General features: G+C 43.4%; 1 protein-coding gene across 4 annotated transcripts in view; it reads right to left on the minus strand.

Annotated features, from left to right (window-relative positions):
* The window catches only part of LOC147191745 (mediator of RNA polymerase II transcription subunit 13-like), a 70,408-nt gene extending 47,091 nt beyond the window's left edge, over positions 1 to 23,317 (minus strand). For all 4 annotated transcript variants that reach the window (XM_086134185.1, XM_086134184.1, XM_086134183.1 and 1 more), the window contains exon 1: positions 22,191 to 23,317. In XM_086134185.1, coding sequence (XP_085990311.1) covers positions 22,191 to 22,262 — 72 coding nt within the window. In that variant the 5' untranslated portion in view covers positions 22,263 to 23,317. The remainder of the gene's footprint in view (positions 1 to 22,190) is intronic.
* Between the last annotated feature and the right edge of the window lie 1,668 nt (positions 23,318 to 24,985).

The following is a 24,985-nucleotide window of genomic DNA, read 5'->3' on the forward strand; positions in this document are numbered from 1 at the left end:
ACATCCAATGCGATCAATAACTCCTCGGAGGACGTCCAATTACGGTTGCCGACTTCCTGTTCAAATTCACTTTTGCACGCAACGTCTTGCTGTAAAGTGACAAAGAAGCACTGAGCTCTCTGGACCGTACGCAAGACGCGGCTTGTCCATATTATGACATAAGGCAGACGGTGCATAAGAAGATAGTCAAAGATTACAATCATTCCAAGCAACATCATGTGTATGTGTGTGCGTGCGTGCGCGCGTGCGTGTGTGTTTGGAATGTTTCATTAAAAATGTTATTTTTCTGTGCTCATTTAAGTGTGTTCAATTCCGACTCCCGCTACCTGTAACACTTTTCCAGAACGTAAATGGTGAGAGAAGATAACATGTCTCCCAAGACTCATAACTCCAGATTACAGACTCAGGGTGATATACAGATAAAGTGTTTTTTATCCCCCCTTTAATATGACACAGATTCGATTTTGGTGCGAATGACTAAAGAGTTCAATAACCACATTTGGGAAAAAAAGCTTTGGGTAAATAAAACTGGGGGCACAGAAATTTCAGGGGTGTGAGATCATGTTATGCAATGGAGTACATGGAGTCAATCCTTGGATGCCTACTTACAAATTACAGTCCGCTGAGGTCTTGACTTTTTACATTTTAAATATTGAGCCGTTTTAAGATCCGACATGGTGGCTGTTGGCTCACCGACTGACAGACATTTAACCTTGGATAGAGGTCTGCACCATCTACAGTACATGCCCTTCTTGTTTCTGTTGTAGGTTAGGCTGTGTTGCCACATCTTGCGCATGAGTGCACAAAAGGCGTACAAGAGCAGACAAGGGGGGGGGGGGGGGGGGGGGTTGGTTGTTAGGGGGTGTCGTTGCATACCCTTCTCCTCTCTTGTGTTCATTCAGCTTTCTGGATCATGTTTGGCACTCTGGTCACAGTAGTACAGCCTTCAAGGAGTACTTTACAGAGAGCCTAAATTAAGCTTGCTACACACGAGAGCGAGCTAGACAGGCACAAAAAAATGGATTGTTAGCATTTTAACCTTTATTTGTAGTCGTCGTGGAAGAAATTGAAAAAGCTAGGCTAACTGTTAGCTTATGGGGTAACTTCAGTGAAGTGACACACTCTTCATGTGGAGAACGACAAGTTATGCAAACGCTCAATCAAAACCAGATGCTCCTCTCGTGGGGTTGGTCGCTCGGCCCAACTCGTTGTTGACCGCACACGTAAATACTGAGACCGTAAATATGGAACAGGATTAACATTGTTGGTCCGGACCATTTTTCTAGCAGATCGGGAAAGAAAATTCTTCTTAACATGCACATAACATCACATCATAATGACTGAGGATGACTATCGGGCTTTAGCTCAATTTGACTCGAACAGGAGAAATCCAACTCAAACTAGGCCCAATTATCAGTATGCGTTGACTGCGTCCAAAAAGTCCATCCAAACACTGCAGCGGCTTGCATGAATGTGCACAGCTGCATGCCGAGCTCAGCCATAATTACAAACGAGTCCCTCCTATAATGACAGTGCGTGTAATGGGAGATATAAACATTGGCACTGAGATAAGCCCTGCCCTAAAATTAGCCACGACAAGGTCAAGGATGCTGTGTCTACCAAAGCCAATGAAAAGGGGAAAGAGAGAGAGCGAAAGAGGAGAAACAGAGAGAGAGAGAGAGAGAGAGAGAGACATCTGCTTGCACTGCTGCCTTGTCACTCCCAGTCAGTGTCAAAAGTCCTTCCACTGTTTGACACTGCTGTCTACTGCCACTGGATCAGGGAGTAGGGGGAGGGAGGTGGGGGGTCATGCAACCTGACAGTGTTGTGTGCCGACACAAGCGCGGAAGGCAAAATGTGAAAACTTCCTTTCTGTGCGGTGTGTCCCCGGATCCCGCCGAGCGCTCGTGGAGGATTACTTATAGAGCGCGGTGACATGTTTGCAATCACACACACACACACACACACAACAGATGTGATGATGATGACATGCACGCCATGATGGATGCGCTCATGTAAACAGACGCGTGTCAGGAGGTAGACGCGCACTCGCCTAGCTATCGGTCACCCCTGCATGTTTTTATTTGTTTTTGTTTTTGGGGTTTTTGGGTGGACAACGGTGCAGTCAATCTGATACTTTTTTGTGATTAGTCCCAAAACTCACTGTAAAATAATTGCATTTTAAAGTTAAGCAGATGGTAAATAATTATTTAAAAAAAATGTTTAATGCCACTCCCAGTTCAACTTTACAGCCAAACTAAGCATAAAATGGAGAATTACTTAATTAAAACATTTCCTATAAGTCTGCTATGTTTATGCTAACCCATAATGGGAAACCCCATCGAGAGGAAAATTAATAGCATCAATGTGGTAGTGTTTAAGCAATGGCTAATTGAAAAAAAATAAGGGTGGAGCAACAAATGTAGACAGACAATATTACAATACTCACGAGAATATATTACGGTAGTTATCCTCTGCAAAAAATGAGTAATATTACTGCAGTTACCGAGTCACTTAACAGTAGTTGTGAAAGTCTTCTTCATTTGTGTCTGCATAAGAGTATTGGACTGCCAAGTCTCGCACACTAAAAGGAACCGCACAGGGAATTGATCGTTGATAAATGATCAAATGTGTTGTATGATGCAAACAGGTCGAACCCAGAGTTATTATTTCTATTTCCATTTGTGTCTCGAAGGGAAAAGCTGCCCTCAAATCAAAACAAATGGCAAATCCTGGGCAACAGATGACAGTGAGAGACGTTCCAAATGTTTGGTTACTTTGGATTCTGATCGCTTTCACACTCATACACTCGTTTTGTGCAAATTATTCATTGCACGTAGAGGTACAATATCATACAATACGGAATAGAAACACCTTTGCTATTCTATTATTCAGTGTCTCATCGCGCAAGACTGATACTATCAGCCCGTTATCATAATGCATTTACTAAATTCACACTTTAAACACTGGAGTGAAAGCGGAGGGGGTGTGGTGGTGGGGGGGAGCTGTTGCCCCTGCAAATTAAATTATCTGCCGTTAAATCGGTGCATTTAGTGACAAATCAGTGCTGCAATCTGCCGCGCAAACAAAAGCAACCTTTTATCGTCACGCCTTTAATGATACGGGGGGGTGGGGGGGGGGGGGGGGGGGGGGATAATCACCACGAGGTAGACGCCGAGAAGTTGAAAACACAGTTGCAGTGCGACGACACTCACCCCGAAGCGTTCAAGGATGAGTCTGAGATCTACACATCGGATTTGATGTGTTTGGACAGCTTTAGTTCCATAGCACAATTAATGAGCAAAGTATTCCTGCACGGGTCTTGAAGCTGCCTTTTGTTTTTAGATGATTTTAATCAGTGATCCTTCTGTAATAATGAAAGAAAGACTAGCTTAAAAAAAAAAAGTACTGTTCACACCAATACTTAGCGGGGGAAAATGCAGAAAAGCTTTTTGTGACTTTGGTGCTCGTAAATTTTACCTTTGTGGCACCTCAAAAGCCTGAACACCGATAAAATACCAACAACGAAAATGTGCTTTTGATGGAAAAATAAAGTATTTACATTGAATTATTAGCATAACCATTTTAGATTTGACAAACTTTACTATGTGCACGCCGTTCGATAGTAGTCGTGGTAGTAATGGTAGTATTTGGTTGTGTGTGTGCATACATGCAAGTGTGAGCGCATATGTACGTCAGCACTTATTAATAGTAATTTAAATAATCTCCATCATCTTTTCTCTCTTTTGTGACCATCTTTGTAGTACACTTAACGTGACAAACACATCGATCGATCAGAAAGGTACACCATGTTTTCGGAGTTTATGCGTTGTTGTGACACATGGTGAAATCCCACAAATGAAATCCAATGCTGTATTAATTTTTTTCTCGGCCAAATGATCAAACCAGTGTTGGTCAAGACCTTTCCCTGCCCTTTCCTATTAAAAAAATTTATGGCAATTGACGTCAAAAGCGCTTCTCCATAGTCGCACCAAAATTTAATGAGCCCTTCAAAAATGTGATTGAAATGGACAAAATTGTTCATATTGCGCCTCTGATCGTTTTACCGTTTATCTGTCACAATGACGAAAATAGCAACTTGAAATTCCGGGTAAGTCACCCAGGGAAAAACCTTGAGAAAAGAAATTGTTTACTTTTGTCTCTTAAACATGAGCAAAAAGCAAAGAGGTCAAGAGTGGGGGGCGGGGGGACAATCGTGTGTCTTTGTCTCTCTGTCAATAAAACCTTCACTCTTCTGAGCCTGTTTTTCACTCGGTCGCTCAGTTCAGTTCAGGACTCAGCACCGGACCCAAAAACAATAGCTTTCCCTTCCAACATTAAAGCGGTGACCTTCCTCCCACCTCTATTATCTTTCACCATCTTTGCTCTCCCTCTCATCTCTCAGCACGCCCTTACCATCACCCAAAGCCTTTTGGGAGTGGCTCAAGAACCCTCCCCCAACGCCCAACATCAATCATCTTTCCATTACTTAAAAGTACGCAGAAAAGCCAACAAATGCATTCCCTTGCATTTCCCACATCATAACCTCATATAACCTTTTGTTTTACTACAAAGGTAAGAAAGTAGACCCCTTTTTGATAGTATATTTTTCACTTTGCTGTGAGACAAAGCAATGCCAGGGGTTGGGAGGGCACCAGATGCATGAGGCAAATGATAACTGCCTTTCATGTATGTGTACACACGTGACCTCGCCTGAGGAGAAATGCAGTAGTCACACTTCTACCCGGTCATCCAGATTGTATTTGAACACGTCTTTATTCAATTGTATCTCTCACTACTCTCAAAGTGCTTATCCTGTCTCGTCTACTTAAGAGTTAACACCCCCTCCCCACACCCCCCGACGACTGCAAAAATATATTAAAGAAAAGAAAAACGCCGACATAGCAGTGAAACATCATTCATGAAACCGGAGCATAAACAAGTGTGTTAACTGAAACGCCTTGAAGGAAAACAAGGTGACCTGGAGCTCAGGCTTGGAATTACTGCATGTATGTGTACTCCGGCAGAAGGTCAAGCTCGGGACATGTCCTCATAATCTTCATCATCCATTACCGTAGACAACAGAGAGCCTCATTTCCTTACACCGCAGAGGTTTATCATAGTACAGTCCTGAAGGGAGACGTGTGCATATGAACTAAAACCAGAGATTTAAAACGGATAGGAAGCATTCGCCGGCTTCAATATGTCATCTCAGCAGGGAGACATTGTGTTTTGCTCACAAGAAAACCATTGAACTCAAGTCAACTCAATGTTATATGTAGAGAGCACCTAAACAAAAACATTGCTGCATGCATCCTGCTGTAAATGGAGCAAAAATTAGATATACAAAAAAAATCAAAGACTTACTTGTTTTGGTAATTCGTTTAAACACTATAAAACAGTACGAGAATGACGCGGCTCATGGCAAGTCAAAAGCCTATAATAAAAATCTTTAAATGAACTCTAAAATTAGCTAGTGAAGGTCGGCCAGAATTGGAGTTATGTGCTCCCTCCTACAAGCTCCAGTTAGGAGCCGAGCAGCAGCGAACACAATAAAAGCAGGGGCCCTGAAATGGAACCCTGTAGGACTCCGTATGGAAGTGGGTTGGGGCAGGACTCAGAGCAGCCAAGGCAAACACAGATTTCAGTCTGACAAACATTAGAGCCCGATCCTCGTTAGTTCTCATTATCAGATGGCTAATATAGCTTTGATTGTGTCTGTAAATAAGCATGAAAAATGATAATTGAGTGAGACAGTCTGAGAGAGATTCTGTCCAGATCAATGAACTGAAATGCCTATGAACTGGAGGCTAAGCCACCGCAAGCAGACATGTGTTGATATCAATAAAAATCAATAGGCTTAGATATAGTTGATGTCTATAAATCATGTTATTGACCTGGTTTAAGGCAAGAGTCCCTGATAACTGGCTTGACACATGGCAGACAATGAACCAGCCTGACATATGACCATAAGCACCTGGGCTCAGATATCAGTACAACTCAATATGGTTCTTTTTTTTAAATCAACAAACAAGAAAATGTGGTTTCTCCAACTCAGATTACAATGACCTGAATTTTTTTTTGTGTGTGTGTGTCTGTGTGTGTATGTTTTTCTTAGATCACATCAAGGACCTTTAGTTCCTTTCTATAAAACAGTTTATGAATAGTTAGGTTGAAAATTTTGATAAAGCTTTGAGAACCCCTACGTTTTTACAATCTTTTGGACGTCGATAATTATAACATATTACATCGCCGTATAAAAGAGATTTCACAAGTAGTACGGGGGAGCCTGGGAGGAAAAGAACGCAATTCATTTTATTGTTGCTGCATTTAAATATCTTAATTATCTTATGAAATATATTCCAACCCACTTTAAACTGTCTGCATTGAAAAAGAAGCCGAGAGAAAGAATATTACTCGAGGAGGCGCGTGCGTAGCTTTTAGCGGTCTTGTATAATTGTGGCTAATGCGCACACTGAGCAGCTCTATCAAAGCTGACACAAACTCTGCAAGCACGTCATCCAAGAGCAATGACACTCGCCTGCCACCCCCCCCCCCCCCATCCCTCCACCCCAACGCTTTGTAGAGCCTCACGAGCTGATGGGCTGACAAAGGAGGCCCTTTAGGCAATTGAGAGACGGCTTGTATCAGCAGTTTTACCTCGTCGGGCACAAGTGCGACACTTGTTCTGGCCGAGTGGCATCGCTTTCTCATCAACTTCCAATCTGCTTCGACGCTTGACGAGTTGCCAATATTGGGGCTCATGTGGTGTGTGGTGCACGCCGCCGCCGCCGTTTTTTAAAAAATCTTTATCGGGCGATCAAGGAGCACGCTCGCTTTCATTTCGTGTCAGGGAGCAAACGGAAGAGGTTGAAGTAATGTTGAAGAAGTGAACGCGTTTAAGTACAGTGGCGGTAAGAATTAAACAGTCAAAGAACTTCCTTTAAGGGGCGTGGCCTAGCAAATGACCCCAGGAAGTGGAGGAAGGTGGGCCGTTTCGTCTGTGTGTGAGCACCTGACCGTGAGTTGTCGCCTACAGCAGCGAGTGTTTTCACTTTGAATTGGTGTGTTTGACTGTTTGGTCACAAATGAAATCCCGCGATGTGGCGAGGGAACACTGTACTGAAGTTGATGTCGATTTAATCCATCGTTCACGGGAAATTTGCTTCTTAGAAAATGCTGGTAATAAAACGAGTACTATTTTTAAACCACAGCTGTACTGTTAACCTAGTCGCACATTTCTTGGTATCTTTACGCAGTTCTTGGATCAAAATCTTGACCCGATATGCTTGGTCAAGATCCTCAACCCAATGCTCTCGGTTTATTGTAAATAACCCAGCATTGGCTCAGTCCCTTCCAAATGCAGCACTGGGTTAACTATTTCACCCAAGTTGGGTTACTCTTGTTACACGCTTAAACCGGGTTTAAGCGTGTAGCTAAGTCAATAGAGATAAACGGGGTAAACTAGTAGTAGACAAAAAAAAAAGAGCAGGGGACGACTACCCCCCTGATCCCTTTTCATCAATTAGCCCACCAAAATCAAATTAACCCACGAGGAGTCGCGCCCCCCTCGGGCGTCTTACAAGGCAAATGAAGAGCAATGCGCATTACTGCACTGGTGAAGGAGGGTAAGTAGCGACCCAAAAGCGGCAAACAGGTGCGGAGGGAGCGAGGGGGGGTTGGAAGGAAAGCGGCCGGCAAGGCTGCAGGCCCTGAACAGATGCTTCACCCCCACCTACCCCCCTTTGCTTTATGCCGCCACCTTCGCCCAAACCTACAAACACAAGGCAGCCAGCGTCATTTGATCCGCGCTGCGCTGTCGCATGCGGCCCTGGGAGGTGAGCAAGCCAAGTGACCTAATTAGAGCAGTGAGAGTCCCCCGGGCTGAGTGACAGATAGAGCTGCCAATCACACGGCGGCGGGCTTTCGTCAACGCCGCCGCTCCTCACCTGACACAAAGAGGCGGTGCAGCGGGAGGTCGCGACACACACCAAGGTCCGCTCGGACACGAATAACGACGCGCGCAAAGCCTCGGAGTCCGACTGCTGTCAAACAAAAGCATGGCGGGACGGTGTGAGAAAAAGGATGAATCCCGCTCGGCCTAAATAATTAAGGCGCAAATAAATAAACCAGTCGGCCTCACTCGTCGTGTCTGTGACTTAATTAAGTGCGACGAGGCGCACAGAAACGAAGTCAAGACAAAGACCGGGCAGAAAAAGCAACGGAAGACACACAAGCACACAAACTGTTGCTAGGCAACATACAACAGCTGCAGGATTTTTTCGCTCCCGCAAACAAAGGAAAAGATGAAGCAAGAACAAAATATTCTTTGTATCTATTTTCGTATTGCTTTTTTTGTGTGTGTGTGTGTGTGTGTGTGAGTGTGTCTAAAACTAGCAGCTCTGTTCTGTCGTTTGATATTCATTCCACGCGCACATGATTTGAATGTTGGAAAATTAGTCACTTTTTTGGAGCGGGGGGGGGGGGGGGTTAAAGAGACTGCTGTTGGGAACATATTAATTAGCAAATGGCTGGTATTTTTATTTCTCTTGTTCTTTGGGGTTTCATCTTTATTGGCACTGTGAGAAAAAAAAAAGGCTGAGAGCGCAATCAACCGGTCCAGGGAACCATTTAACAGTTGCATGACTGACAACAGGAACACTTATCGCAACACTCCACTCTTAATGATCGAGTGACGCACTTGGCTCATCCTGGAAGAAAGATAGCAATCGGAACGCATGTGAAATACGTGTCCAAAAAATAATAATAATAATAATAATGATCAAATCATTTAGGATTATACTTAAGAGTTGTGTCTAATTGAGGGCTGCCTTGATTTACGAGCTGGTCCGCAACTCTCCACTTTTAAATTACATGCAAACTCAATTGATCTGTTCCAAACCCACAAAAAAAAAAAAGATTTTGTTCCACTTTTTTTAATACAGATATAACAATGAGTGTTATTTTTAGAGACAAGCTATTGCCATTTTCTTCTTCACCACACTCGCTGGGTTAAATTGCAAAGCTGGCTTAGCCATAAGCGACGAATTACTTCAACATTTTGAACTAACAAGGGGTCAAAATTACCCATACTGAGTATCAGTACAGTTGTGGCTAAAAATCCATATCTCCATTTTTATAAGAAGAAGAAGCAACTCTCCCCTGTCAGGAGTCAACCCAGATGCCTTAAATCAGAAGACGTGGAACATTTCTTAACTTCTACTCCTCAATACCAACACACAAATATCGTTCCCGTTGCTCGGTAGAAGTTTGGAAACTTTTCAGGTGGTCAGAAACGGACGGACGGGCGCCACTATCCTCTGCTTGAACTGGAATGTGAGACGCGAGCTGTTGTGTCACGCACACGTGTTCGTATTGCAAACCAGGTGCTTGGACTCAACGTTGATATTAGGGCTGCGCAATATATCGGGAAAAATATCATCATTGCAATCGTGACCCGTGCGATAAGCATCACAAAGACGTGCGATACGTTTTAGACGGAGTTGTATCCCTTTATCGGACTTTGACCAATCCCGTGCAGCCTTAAATGCGTCACCGTCCAATAGGTGAATATTACAGGGGCATAACTAACATTAAATAAGTACCGATACTGAATGTGTTGTAAAAAGGTTAACACGATTACATCCAGCCAGCCTAGAAAGTGTTTTGCAATTTATCTCATTGGATAACTTTAAAAAAAAAACGTCATTTCAGGTGCATGTTGGATATCGATATTGCAATATTCAATACTTATATCGCATATCTTTCCAATATAGCGCAGCCCTAATTTGTATTCAACCTTTGAAATTGTTAAGTCAGAAACCTTCGCAAAACCCGTTTGTGCATAAAATTGCATCAAAATGAGCACAAACACATGCATCACTGCTGTGCTGTAAAAGCTGTAAATGTATTTTTTTTTTTACATTTTCGAGTACAGTTGTGAGGTGGCGAACGAAGCACGAAATAACTCTGTACCATTCGATCGAGCAATTCATCTCTTTTGCTTTTCATCTTGTGCTGGATCTTCTAAGTGACATAAAACGAGAAAGAAATGATTCACCACTGTGGTGAGCTGAGCAGCCTTGTATGGAGGCGTCAGTGCCTACGAGTTGCAAATAGTGTTATTGTTCCCGAAATTGGCTAAATGGAGCATAAGTGGTATGAAACATCTCTCATTTTGTCGTCTGTGGCATTGATTTTTTTTTTGCTCTTCTTTTCTCCCTCGTTCTCCAACAGAGTGAAGAGCGGTCATGTGTCAGGAAAGAGTCACGGCCCTGCCATCGACTTGAACCTGGATCTCACCTCGGGCAGGTTCAGACTCGCGGCTCTCTGGCTAATCCGCCGTTGACTCAAAAGACGCGCCAACTGCGACTCCCTTTCGGAGTGAAATTTAGCGGGGATACATTTCTATTAACCGAAAACAAAAAACAAGAAGCACGGACCAAATTCGAAGATGAACCAACTCTCTGAATCAACAGTCTGCACACGTGTTTGTTCTCCGCAAGTAGCCTTCTGATTAGTCACAGATAATCTCATGAGCACATGATGATCATTAGAATTTGCAGCAGGCGAGCAGACAACACCATGTTGTCTCTCTCCTCCTCTCTTGTTCGCCGCATTTAAAAAGGAGCCCTTTTAACCTAAGTGGGCTCTGGACGGCGGCCAAGTGGGATACCGGCAGAGCCGTTGGGGTAGCAGGAAATGTGTGGCCACTTGCTAGCTTGCGAATACATTCCCTTCAATAAGGTTCATTCTCTTTGTCGGCGTGGCTTCCGTCGTGAGAAGATGGGGGCCGGAGATAAAGAGGCCTCGACCGAGGCTTGAACATTTGTCACCTGCGAAATCAATGGCTAAGCAAGCTCATGCTAAAACGGACGCATTCTGGATCGCTAACGGTGTTCCGTAGCCCGACGCTGCAAAGTTTGACGGAGAAACGTTTCCTGTCTGCGCGAGAGCTGTGGCCCACAGCAGTTTCTGCATGAACACCCTTAAATTGTTTGACTGTTCTCCGGCATTCGATGCATGCCAGTGCACTGTCGACTGCGGCTCGCCTTTCTCACAATCGAGGGCATTGTTGTTAGTGCGCTGTAAAGAAAACGCATCACAAAAACGTGACATGCTTCGACCAGATGTTCACAGGGTCAATAAAAACAAAATTAGCTTTTTCAAAAAGCCAGTCTGTTTTAATTCATGTGAGCGGAGGTAAACGCAAAACGACGAGCGAGCCAAATTGAAAGCATTTTCCTTCGCTTGGAATCAAAGTCTTGAATTGTGATGTGCAAGGAGAGCATTCATGTTGTTGGGGTTTTTTGCCTGTTCGAGGTCGACAAATCTTAAATGTTAAACAAGTTCAATATTTCTGCTACGCGTATGATCAATATCGATTGTGTCCGAGCCGTGAACTCAGCGATTGACAATTAGCAACCAACATGACGCTAACAGTTAGCCAAGCCTTTTCTATTGCTTCTTCACTCCTACTTTTATGGGGGGGGGGGGGGGGGGGGGCACTCTGGATGCCCTGTCACACTATGCTGCCTCTCACAGGTCAATCTTGGTACTACAGTCCTATTTTTTGTGTGTGTCATTCATCAGCCAATTTCTTGCCGTTGACCGGGCTTGCGTCCTACAGTATTTCATAAAACATCAACACAACAAATCCCAACCTGATCTGGGATTGCGATAATAAGAATATTCAATGGGATTTTCCAGGTTAAGTATCACTGGTACTGAACGCTCAGTGTCAGATTTTAATCAAAGCCGGTCGGACATTACAGCTCCCAACTCGAAAGAAGATTTCTGCCATGATGAAAAGGGAAAAGATTTCTTCGAAATGTTGACACCTCACCAAAATGTAATGGAAACATCATTTGCTGAGGAAGAAAGAGGTTACAAAAGTGTCGACAGGAAGTTGCGCAGGAGCAACCCCACGCAGATGAAAAGTCTAACACGCTTGGCAGAGATAAACCGTAAAATGTATCGGGAGGCAGAATAATCCGCGAAGACGTGTCTGAGCCAGATGGAGTGTCTCTGCCCGAGATAACAAGAACATCCCCCTGATGCAACATATAACAGCTAAATTCGTCATGAATAAGAGCATCGGTGGAGGCTGCGACGGCGTGACAATGATGTGTTTAATCTATCCATCCAGGACTCTATCTGCCAGTCTTTTGCTCTACTGCCAAGCTAACTTTCCAGGAGCCAGGCTCGCTGCCAATCCGGCGTTCCCCCCTTCCGCCTCCTGTCGCCCAGCACACATGCTCCCAAACACCAGCGGGCGCTAAGAATAGAGCACAGCTGGCACTGCGGGACTTGCATATTTCACACTCTGGCCACGGCGCTCCGAAATACCCCCGCCACCGTCTAGTCCCGTTTACCAACTCGGGCTGCCCAGCAGCAGTTGCCTCCCCGCCAGGACTCAAGCATCCCACCCCTCTCTTTCTGCGCCTTTGCGCTGATCTTCACCGCCGCGGCTCGCCGCTTAGATAAGATCCAAGACGACACTCGAATGTCACTTAGAAGTGGGAAGCACTCCATAAAGGCTTAACCATCCTAATTTGGATCAGCTAACTGACTCCCTAGCGTGCAATCTCGCATGCTAACAATGAAAACGTAGAGCCCCATGGACAAAATCTCCAACAGGCGTTCCTTCATTCACATTTTCATCTGGATCTCCACCAGAATTTAAATTTGGCAAACAAACAAAGAGAAATGAAACAATAACCACCATGGCCAAGGTAAGTAGCACTTAGCTGAGCACTGACCTCCACCAAGGCAGAACATTTGTACTAAAATGAGTGCAAAATGGATTCACGCATATGTTGAATGTATTTTTTGAAATTCATGCATTATTGACTTTTTCTCCATGTTTGCACCACATTTTTTCCAGAGCAATAATGTACACAGGAATCACTAGGGCCAACATAACGGCAATAGCAATTGAATACTGACCTCCACCAAGGCAGAACAGTCATAATTCAACGAGATGGGAAAATTAAGTCACAGATTCCAATGGTGTTTTTCTTTTTTTTGATGAATGCACATTTGTATCAGGATCTGAATCCAGATTTTTTATTTAACTGAAAAAAAAAACAGAAGCAACATGCGCCACGCCCAATCACAGCATTTTGTGAAAATCAGTTAAGAGCTCATGACGCGATCCCGCCAACAAACACAAAGAAAGAAACGTCAATGAAAGCATGACCTCCTTGGCGGGGGTAGCGAGAGGAGATGTAAAAACAAGGCGCGAGGGAGGTAGTGAGTGAGCACGGCCTTTTTTTTGGGGGGGGGGGGGGTTCTTTGTGACTCCCTGCAGCCGCCCCACCCACATGGCACGCTCACATTATGCTACAGCAGCACAGACCGCCCTGCGCTGTCGAGAGCACATGATGTCATGATGATACAGGGGAGCCAGCCGAGGTGACAAAAGTACTCACATTCTCGAAATAATATTATGAATCACCTTTTGGTCCAGCACTTTTCCAAACATCATGAACAGAATAAGAATAACTGAACAATTTATACAAAACAGTACTGAGACGATGGGAAAAAAAACAAAAAAATAAATCACTTCGTGTCACTTGTTTAGCGCTCGCTAGCATTAGCTTGACATCTACGCTATCAAAGCGATCTAGCTTTGATAATGTTGTCAAACACAAATTCTAATTTAGTCAATGATACACCTTACCGGGTGGTTTTTAGGCGAAAATCAATATCATTCGAGTAGACAACACCATTAAAAAAATATACCTGGCTTTCCTCTCTGTCCAAGTGCTTACATGTTCCTTCCTCACATTTGGCTCGAATATCCCCATTAATTCCATGTATTTAACCTTGTCTTATTCTCTCATGATGGTTTAATGCTTCAATTCAATTCATTGTGCTCCTCCTTCTGGCATGCCTGCCTTAGCCACCAGGGGCAGTATAATACAGTCAGACAAACAAATGAAGAATCACCACTTTTCTTAGTGACTCAATCAGCTGCAATAATATGAGCTGGTTTCTACAGAGGATAAAGAATATATGCCTGTGAGGATTGTGATACTGTTTATGTGCTTCCGACTCAGATGCTGTGGACTGCAGTGACACGGCCAGATTAGTAGGAGGCGCCACCTGCAGGCACTTAAGGTTAAGCCGACGAATGTGAGAATAGTGGAAACGCCGGGTGTGACTATGCTTAAAATCACTCCCGCCCTGCATGCAGTAACTCTAAAAGCGACGGCAAAATAAAGTGTTTTCGCCTATTAAAACTCTCGCTCCTGTCGGGACTGAAAATTTGGCCGGTCGGCGCTCTCCCATGCTTATCCGTGCGAGTCCTATTCATAATTTTTTTTTTTTTTTAAACAAACACAAAACAGCCCCGTGCTAAAAAGACACCTCTGCTGATCACCTGGCGTCTCCTTACAAGCCGCCGCGCTTCGTCCGCCATAAATCAAGACGCCGCGCTTAATGGCGCTCCCACAGCTGCATAGCTTAGCACTTTATTTCTGGGCTGGACCATCACATCATTATTATAAAGGCGGGGTCTCTATTGGAATACAGTTTGCGCTAATGAGCGCCTCTTAGTTGATCACATTAGACCTCCACTCGAGGACACTTTAATTACCAGTGGCGCACTCTTCGCCCGTTGAGGGGGCTACACAAGATGTCCTCTAATTAAAGAGTCTGCATTCTACCTGTGTTTGCACAAGTCGGCGTCCTTGGCGGGGATGTTTTCACAGCCAACACCACCCCCCTCCCAACACTCCCCCCCCCCCCATCGAACCCCCTCCAAGTCCATAAAACATATATACTGTGTGCATGTGCAAGTGTGGCTGACAGATTTAGTGAGTTTCCAATATGAGATACATACTGCATGTTTGCGCGGCCATGTGGGTGCCTTCAATCTCCGTCGTGTTTATGTGCATGTTCCACGACGACTGTTTGAAGGTTGTCTCCTGGGTGCCAACGTTGTGACCACCGGCCAATACAAGAGACGTAGCTAAAAAAAAAGATAATACGGTGGAGCCGTGCACGATTCACCTATTCACAAGTGGTTTTAAATTTTTTTTAATGATTTTTATTTGATCTTTTATTGGAGGTTGATTGCCGTTCAAGAGCTGTTTAATTGAAGTCTACGGTCAAAGCAAACAAAGCGGAATTACACCGCGTGTATTTAAAACAACCGCAGCGTTGCCTGAGGAAAGTTCAATTAGCTTCATGCTAACAAACAACGCAAAACGTAATTGACGTGCTAATTATTAGCGTCGATAGGAACACTTTGAACAGCAACAGATATACGAACACATGGTGGAAGAACATCTACAAGCGGTATCACTATAGTCACAGGTGTACAGTATAGTCTTTATTTTTGATGAAAATTTACTCTAATATTGCAGCATCTTACTGAGGCACTTAGAGTCGGAGTGGAAGGACAACTCGTGTGATTTTCACCTACTTGCCGATTTTCTTTTGTGAGTGTGACACACATCGGTGGTTTTCGTTCAAACTATTCACAGACGCAATTGTAATCACAGCTACTAACAGGATTTTTGTTATTCGTGATAGCAAGGGGTCACTGTACTATCATGCCCTCACATCTGGGCAAGGAGAGCCACCGTCGCTGACCCGTGACAGACAAGTCAAATGGACAAATACAAAATGAGAACAGCCGCAAGGAGCTGCCGCGACTCAGACGCCGACCAACTTGCGACGCCCGAGGCCACGCCCCATCAAGGCACACATCCAACTGAAAATACTAGGGTAATGACATACATGCTTTGGCACAATAAAGCACACGAAATTGCTTTAGATGGTGCAGGTGTGCCTAATTTAGTGGCCGGCGAGTGTACAAAGAACGCAGTGGAGGCTTCCTGTGTGTTGCTCTTTTTTTTTTTTTTTTTAATAGTCCCCGCCTTTGCTTAGCTTTGAGTCACTGTTACAATAAGCTGCACATGTCCACAGCCAGATGACTGTTCTCGCTTCCTCTCCACCCTCCCTCTCTCATTATGCTCGCTCGCTCTTTAATTTTCTCTCCCTCCGTCTGACTCGCTCGCTCAAACGGGGGCTGAGGCCAGCAGTCAGGAAATGCACATCAGTCATAATACTTTCCTAAAATGAAAACAGATTCCACTGCAGTCCCTCAGCCCCGCTCTTTCTGTCTCTCCCTCTCTTTTCCTCTGTGTCAGAGCTAAAAAAACACCCCCACCCCCTCCTTCCCCCAAACATTCGTCTGGTCCTCCGCCCTTTCCCCTCCTCCGTCGCCAGCTGACGTCCGACAAAGGACTCATTTGCGTCCCGTCACAGATGGAGAATCACCGGCACACGGGACAGTTGTTTTGCAACGCTACATTTTGTGTGTTGCTCCCAGTGTGCGACATCGCTGATGGACGGCTCACAACAGCCCTGTAAATTCCCATCATATCTTCCATCTTCTTTTCTCTCTCTATTGACTACTTTTTTTTTTATGATAATGATGCAAGTTGCAGTTACAAGCAGTAAATCAGTGCGCGACAAGGTTAGTGCATGGAGGAATGCAGTATAACAGGCTCTCAGACTGCTTAGCCAAGACCTTTTGGGTCAAGTAAGGCCCAGTTGATATTAAAAGGAGGCAGACTACGCTACTTTTTATGTATGAATAGACGTGGCAAAAGCACTCATGCTCAGTCTCTTTAAAAAATAATTTTTTAAAGGTTGGGTCAAAAATATTACCGCCACTTGGGTCAATTTCACCCAACTATCCTACTGAGCGTTGAACAATTGTGAGGCAGCAAATGTTACATTCCCATCATAAGGTCTCAATGTTGGCTAAACTGTCGCCAGACGTTCGGCAGACATTCGCCAACAGTTTGTTTTTTCTTGTCACAGGGAAAGTTCAAACATATTCAAAATTCTATTCCGACAAGAAAGGCGATTGTCTGGTGTTTGGCGATCATTTGCGACCTTGAACGAACGCTAACAAACTGACCTGAATGCAACATTCGCTGCCTTTGAAAACACAGTACTCAGTGGGATAGGGAAAGACTCCGCTAAAAGTAGAAGCTCTGATGCATCTCTTGTACTCAAAGTGAGATTGTATATTTCAAAAAATTAACAAATAAAAAAAGACTTCATATTTGTTAAAAGTGTCTGTATAAACTTGTCACGTCCTCGTTTTCCAATGACCGCATAAAACTTCCCAAACATAATAAGAGCAAAGTAACATTTCTGCTGAACAGGTAAGTTAAGTTGAAGCAACTATTTTATGTTTTATTGGTTGTAATTGATTGTACATGCCAAAAAAAAAATCAACTTCATAAAAGATAGCATTTAGCATTATGCTAACAGTCCAATATGTCATTTACGCTGCCACTGTAGCAACCGTGGCTAACGCTGGTTTGTTTACCGTGCTAGCTTCTTTTTGCCAGTGCTGCTATTTTCTTGCAGATGGTTCTGCATTTTCTGAGGTTCTTTACCACGACTAAGCACTTTCATAATGCCGTCAAAAGAGGGTTCCCAGGGTTTTGCTAACATTATGTACTGAATGACAAAAAATGCTGAATGAGCTAATGAGAAATGATAAAATGTCCCTCACTTGTATCCAGATTTTTAAATTTTTTTTACGATGTGATGGATTTCTTTTTTTTTACTTGCTGGTGTTTAGGTTGGCAAAGAACATGACAAATTCACTGTGAGTCATTCTTTCAGCCAACAACATTAAATGTTTTTTTTTTTTTTTAAATGCCATATTGCGTCATGCTGCCCAATTCACGTTCCTCCATTTGGCTGCTGTTCCTGTTTTTTCGGCCTTATAAGATCTAAGATCACTCAAGATTGCATTTGCAGTTAACTCACTCTAGTCTTTGCTTTTTTTTTTTTTAACTTGGCTTTGTCATCCGCAGAGGTTGAAAAAAGTAACGAGCCTATTTTGACAATGTGAGGAATAGAAAGTATCCATTTAGAGGGCACGGGTTAAAAAAGTCAACAGAAAAACACTTAAGTACAGATCCCCAAAGAAGCCTTTCAAGCACAATATCTTCCTCAGTGCCGCTGCATTTGACATACGATCGCCACGTCTTTCCGAGATACATAAACAATGGCAAATGTAAAACTGATTGCACCACCAAAAGAAAAGGCAGGAAATGACCACAGCTCAATTACACGTGCGCCAGCATAAGATTGAACTTCTGATATAAATCTCTCTCGCACAGGCGTCACGGTGTGCTTTGTTTGTAATGCTGAGATTCCACTTACACAATCGCATCTTGCAACCTCATCCGGGGTGACAATGCTGTGTTTTGACCGACATTTGAAAAGGCATGTTTACTATTGTGGTTGGAGTGTTAAACTGGTGGGGCTAAATAAGGTGACTGAAATGTTACCAAACAGTGCTCAGTACAAGCCGAAGAATTCATGTGTTTATATAGCAGTCGTTTTATTTTACTACGACTCATCGTTCATGATTCAGCGCAAATGACATGACTGCAAACTACCACGGCGACATACCAAACGACGTTTATTCACTAGCTGGCTTACTATCTCCAACAAACACTAAAATAAAATAGAGTAAAACAATACTGATTTATGCAAGTAGATTAGCTAGCTAGCTAATCCAGCTAGCTAGCTAATCTAGTTAGATTCTAATTAGAATCTAGTTAGATTAGCTACCTAGCTAATCCATCTAGATAGCTAATCTGGTTCGATAGACGATAGATCAAAAAAACTGAAAATTTAATTCATATTTTAATATTGGGAGAGTGAACTTGGATGTTTACAAGATAAGATCTATTTGTTTTATTAAAGTTGTAATATTACAAGAATAAAATTGTACCTGGAAAAAAATTGTAGATTTTAGATTAAAGCTGAATATTTTTCCACACTTGAATTCATTCACAATAATAAAATTGTCTACGTTTTAGATGTATTTTTTTTTGTAAGTTACATTTGTTTTTGAGATCTGAGTCGTAATATTACAAGAATAGCTGTCTTTGAGATTAAAGTTGTACATTTTTTTTACGTTGAAATCATAATGCAAAATTAAAGTGGGCTATTTTGAAAATAATGAGTTACTTTTTTTAGATGAAAGTCGAAATGTTACGAGAATAAAGCCACAAACTATTTTTTGATCAAAATTGTATAGCTGGAGCTCTTGCATTGCCTCTCATTGGGTGCTGCAGGTGTAAACAAGTTGCGTAAACATCATGACAGCAAAGCCCTCAGAGAGATGTTATCGCCACATTGGGAGCCAAAAGACCTCTTGACCTCTCAAAACACCATTGACCTATGACCCCCCTTCGCTTAATTCTAAGACTACAACTTTGATGGTCACACCCCGAAAGGCGCGATGACGAGAGCTCGCGTCACGGCTTCGTTGCGACGATCACCCTTGGGACCTCGCCAAAGCAAGAACTCCAGTCTACTGCATGCCTTTCCACTTGGCTGCCCTCAGGGAGCTGGAAGGTTAGCAAGCTGTTTCTTTTTTTTTTTTCTTCTTCACAGGCTGGGGGATCAAAAACAGCACCCGCCTCCCGACAAAGTCACCAAATTTCACCTCAAACCGTATTTGCCGTGCGTGTCGCCGCCTGTCAGAAAATACCTCTCAGCCAATCCTTGTGAGGGCAACATTAACATTTTATCAGCTTTTATCTGGAAGGTTGATGGGAGGAGGAGGAGTAAAAAAAAAAAAAAAAAAAAGGAGCTTTCGACTGCTCCTCGGCTGGCACGATCCTCTGATTTATGAGCTGGTAAGCCGTTTGTGTAGCTTGACACATTACAATATTGAAGATGAGGAAATCATTATGCCTGGGAGAAATATTTGAGGGGCAGCCGCCGCTCAGCATTGGAGACTGAAATGATTATTAAAAAGGGGGATGATGCGATGGAGGTGGGTTGGTGGGGGGGGGCTGATCTTCACCCACCACATGAGCTTAAATCGTGGAAATGTATGGAGGAGCACTGTACAACTCCACGTGCATCATTAGCAGGTGTGTTCTGCTCCATTCTAACCGCTTTTAGCGTCGCATGCTAAGCATGACTTATTGATGAGGACCTTGGATGAAAATGAATAATCTCACCCCGCCCGTGGAGCTAAATGTGCCTGTGCATTATTAATTGAACAACATGTTTATTAATATGGTTTACAGTGGCGTGGAGCGCCAGGCACTCGATCAGGTATGTTGAATCCTGTATTTGGCGTGTAAAATGTCAAATTAAAAACCACACATCATTAGTGAATGATGTTTTTGTGATATGCCCTCATTTTGTCCATCTTTAAAATAGCACTTTTGTCCAAATCTGGTTCGCAAGTGTGTGGTCCGATTCGGCTCCCCAGACGATAAAAAAATGGTGCCCCCTCCAGCTTTTAAGTTACCCATCCCTGTTTTAGAAACAGTCCTTCATATGATCCAGTGGCACGCTCTAACCCAAAAAGAAATAAACATTTTCTTTTTAATGAATGCCTCAGGGACCATCACAAATGAGCATCAATATCTGGTGTGTCAAAGCGCCAAGGTTTTTGGACTTCGTTCAAACTGTCATCTTTGACATGCTCGGAAGTAAATCTTCAAATGCAGTTGGGAGGATCTCTCAACCAAGCCATGATGAAGGATGAAATCATCCAATGCATTTGAAAGTTCATGCTCACATTCTTTCAAGAGGAATAAAACAATGACAGATGTTTGCTAGTTTGGTTTCGTCATTTCAACTATTTGATTGAATAGGTGATTAATGTTCATTAGAAAATACTTTTCCAGATGATACACTACAAAAACTGCTCGCCAAAAATAACATTTTGGAAAGAAAAATGGACTGGCCCACAATTTGACACCACTTTCTGTACAAAAAAAAAAAAAAGTTGGCTCAAATTGGCCCAAGAAGCTTTTGTTTTTTCTTTTAACCAAAATCTGGTTCTGTTTGACCCTTTCAGTTTTAAGGCCGTGCAGTGTTAGCTTGCTATGAGGATGTTTGGACCACATGACATCACAAAGGTAATAATTAGCTCACTATATATAAAATATATAGCTGTATATTCATTGTTAAAACAACATTAATTCAAAGCATTGAAATTGCTGAACTAATTATTATTTATAATGCATTCTACTTTGGACATTTTCTTTTTTGGGGGGGCGGTCACACTGGATTAACCCCACAACAAAGTCCTATTTAACCCATTTTGTGGTTTACAATCCCATGCCAACATGTAGGGTCACACCCATAACCCAGCCCAGCTGGTCCACAAGCGCTACTGGCAGGGTTGGTCCAACCTTAGGGTCCCCCCCCCCCCAAAAAAAAACTATTTTTCTCTTATTTTTGAGCCAGCATTTCTAAATTGCCTGGATCCCTAATACTGTCCAATGAGCGTCATGCATTTTTTGGGGGGGGGGGGGGATAAAAAGGACTCCATGACATAAGGTGTCAAAACATTTTTGATTGATGCATTTATATGCTCAGCTCTGTATTGTATATAAAAACGAAACCACACTAAGCCATTTGCATGAATGGCATGTATACAGCGTAATTATATCCCCCTTGTGGAAGCACATTTTAACCAACACCGCTCAGAATGATGCAGTGTTGTTCTATAATCATAGCAATGAAAGGGGAAAAAAAACTGTTGAATTAATCCTGCTAATCCCAATTAGCTGGGAAGGGAGACCATGATGCAAGGTGTCAAATTATTCTTTGATTTGGCCATTTATTTTCAACTATGCTCAGCTCTTGTATTTTATAACCAAGTATGATTTTTCCAGTCCTTTAGCTGGATTTTTAAGGTAACTGGGATAAAATAAACGGAAAGGGGCACCCCCAGTAAAATGTCAAATTGATTTGGGGGTTATTTATACTCATTTGAAACCCACTATTCATTCTAAATAAATAAAAAAACATTCTTATTATTAACTATTGCAACATTCCTTAGGTACCAGCGGCAACAACAGCGGCATCCGTGACACCATAAGGCTTAAAGTCATTTCTATTTATGCTTTGTGTTTATTCATATTCACCTCTGCATTATTTATAAACATATAGAGATACATATATTGTTTTGGGGGGTTTTTTCCTACTGGTGTAGCATGGATTTTTTTTGGGGGGGGGGGGGGGGTAGCGCGGACACCACGAGGTTTCCAAATGAATATGAATTCTGCTTGAAAAACTAAAGCCAATCGTTGGCGTGAAAAGACATTTTCTAGCGTAACTTGGGCTCGTGAAGCGACGCGTTCAATTTGGTCGGTGTGTCCTACCAGGGAGAAGATGTTGGAGTGGCAGTCCTCGAGGCTTGCCCCGTTCGCCACCCAATTCGTCGTTGTCGTCATAATGCTCCCAGCTTTGGCTCCTCGGCGTTAGGCATGTCGAAATCCCAACATCAACACCCCAAGGGGCTGACACACAAGAGTGGGGGTCCCGTCCCTGAAGTGGGGGTCCACTCCACACAAACACACGGCGAGGAGGAGAAGGGGGGGGGGGGGGGGTAAGCGAGGCTAAAAACCTCACAAGAGGTCCAGATGAATAAGAGAAGCAAATAATGGGGCGTATTCACGGCGAAGAAGTGCACGATGAGCCCATGGTCGATTTGAAAATAATCCACGCAGGGGGGTGGGAAGGGGTATCAAAACACGATTCCAATCCAGGTCAGGCGGACACATCCACGCCGTTCGGAAAAAATCAACCTGAGTCGAACATCGTAATGATAATCGGAATAATAATCCATGGTTGCGAACGCGCCGACGACGGCACGCACCAAAAAAAAAAAAAAAACTTCTCGAATCGAGGAAAAAACACCCAAACAAACCCACGCGAGTGTAATTTCTACACGCGTGTGATTCTTCACGATCCCATGCAGCACTTGTGATAGTTTACGGGAATCGCGCAAGGGGCTATTTATAGCCGCCTTTCTTAGCACAGCGCACAATGTAACCCGGCCAGGAATGTTTTAATCCCTCTGTTGCTTCTCTATTCAGGAAACCGATGGAGATTCTCTTCCAGGTGAAAAAAAAAAAAAAAACAATTCCAGACGGCGCTTCCTCGCGTCCCTCGACCCTTCCTGGGGCGGGGGACAAAAGTGGGGCACAATCCACGATGGTCCGAAAAGAGGAAAGAAACTATTCGTACTCCAGCGGCAGGAAAGCGACAAGCAGCCTTTCTGTCTGTGCGCGTGAAAAAAAAATCCTTCCTTCCTTTCAGTTTTATATCATTACGACACGTCCTCTCGCTGCTGCGCACACACACAAACCCACGCACACACTCGCACGCACACGCGCTCGCGCGCGCGAAGAGCAAGCCGAAGGAAAAGCAGCGGTGTCTTGCACGCTTTATTGTGTTTGCGCGTGCGTCCCAAAAAAAATGCTCGCTCTCGCGCGGATTTGGCGTCCTCACTAGAAATGTGATCATGTCATTGAGGCTGCTAAATAAGAAGTGCTGGTGTGCCGTAAGGGGGAGGGAGGTCGGGCGTCTTTGGGGTCTGCGCGCGCACGCTCTTGCAAACGTAACATCCAAAGACAACCCCCTCCGCCAACCCCCCCCCGCGCCCCTCCAAGCCCCCCTTTACGCGCGGCAATGGAATGGCGGTCGTCGCACAAGAGACTCGCCTTTCCCCATTTGACCAACCCCCGCCACCTCATCTCTACCCTCACCCCGCAAACAACCCCCCCCCACACACACACACACAAGCACGCAAACGACCCACGTGATCCAAGTGTGGGATTACATTTTGCACAGCTGCAAAAATCCACAGTGTGTGCGTCACCTTCTCGATTATTAGTATATGATACAGTAAGCGCACACTGGAAAAAAAAAAGCCAAACAACGGTGTCATTTATTTTACGTACAAGCTCATTGAAATATTGTGGTTTCTGGTTTATATACTGTATATATTTTTTTTAAACTAAAAGCAAATCATACATCTACTAGATAAAACTAACAGCAAAAAAAAAGAAAAGAAATTCAGCTCTTTGTAATACTCCCAATCCATTCCTACACGTTCAGACACTAAAGGCAAAGACCTAACATGATCATCAGGAGCCATTAGCTCTCATAACCCGTTCATAGACTATTTTTATTTAGCCATCAGGTCAAGTTAGAGAGGTTCAGTGTTTTGCCCGAGGACACGAAGGAGGCGACAACAGGAATTTCAGAGCGACTCTGAAAAGGGAAAACTGCATCATGAGATTAAAATATTACCATTTAATGCTCAAATATAGACTTAAAAAATATACACCTAGTCTTGTAATGTTACAACTTTAATGACAAGAAACACCCAACTTGTTCTTGAAAATGGACATTGTATTTTTTTATTTAAAGTTGAATTATATAAATAGATATACAGTATATACACACACACACAGTATATAATTTTTTTTTTTTTGTCGTGGACAGTGAGATTTCTCACAAAAATCCACAAATTAGTTTCTCCCCAAAAAAATGCCACTTTACTGTATATTTTAAGTATTGCTCATTAAAAACTAAATACATGACCGGTATAGTGATACTACAACATGAATCTATTTTATTTTGGGTCCAAAAGGCACAACGCCAATGTTGGGTTATTGATAGCCAACACTTTGGGTTGAAGATTCGACCCAGCATTTTGGATCATGATTTTGATCCAACAGGGGGTAAAAAATAAAAAATAAACTAAACTGATGAGTTAAAAGTTAGCTGAAAATGGGGTCCCGGGTTATTCGAAAAGCTGTCACAACAAGTCACTTGCATGATATGCTTCGTGCAGTTTTTACACACCTCACTCACTTTTCATGGGTGGGTCGTTGGCTTGATCGGGATTTGAACCCAAGTCAGCCGTGTTGGCGGCCGAGCTTCCCAACCACCACCAAAGTTTCGACGAATGTTACGTTAACTTTAACTTCAGCTTCAGTGCACATCAGATCTTGCTGCAGATCCTCCGATTGCCAAAATCCAATCCTCAACTCATTAACCCAACCTTGGGTAAAAGTTAGCCAATCTGCTCAAACCTGACAGCTGCCCAACGTTTGGGTCAGGAAAACGACCCAGCGGGTTTTCGCATGTCCACTCCGGAAAATTG

Source organism: Hippocampus guttulatus, chromosome 17, assembly GCF_054856545.1.
Source record: "Hippocampus guttulatus isolate MCC_2025c chromosome 17, RoL_Hgut_1.0, whole genome shotgun sequence".
Taxonomy (NCBI): Eukaryota; Metazoa; Chordata; class Actinopteri; order Syngnathiformes; family Syngnathidae; genus Hippocampus; species Hippocampus guttulatus.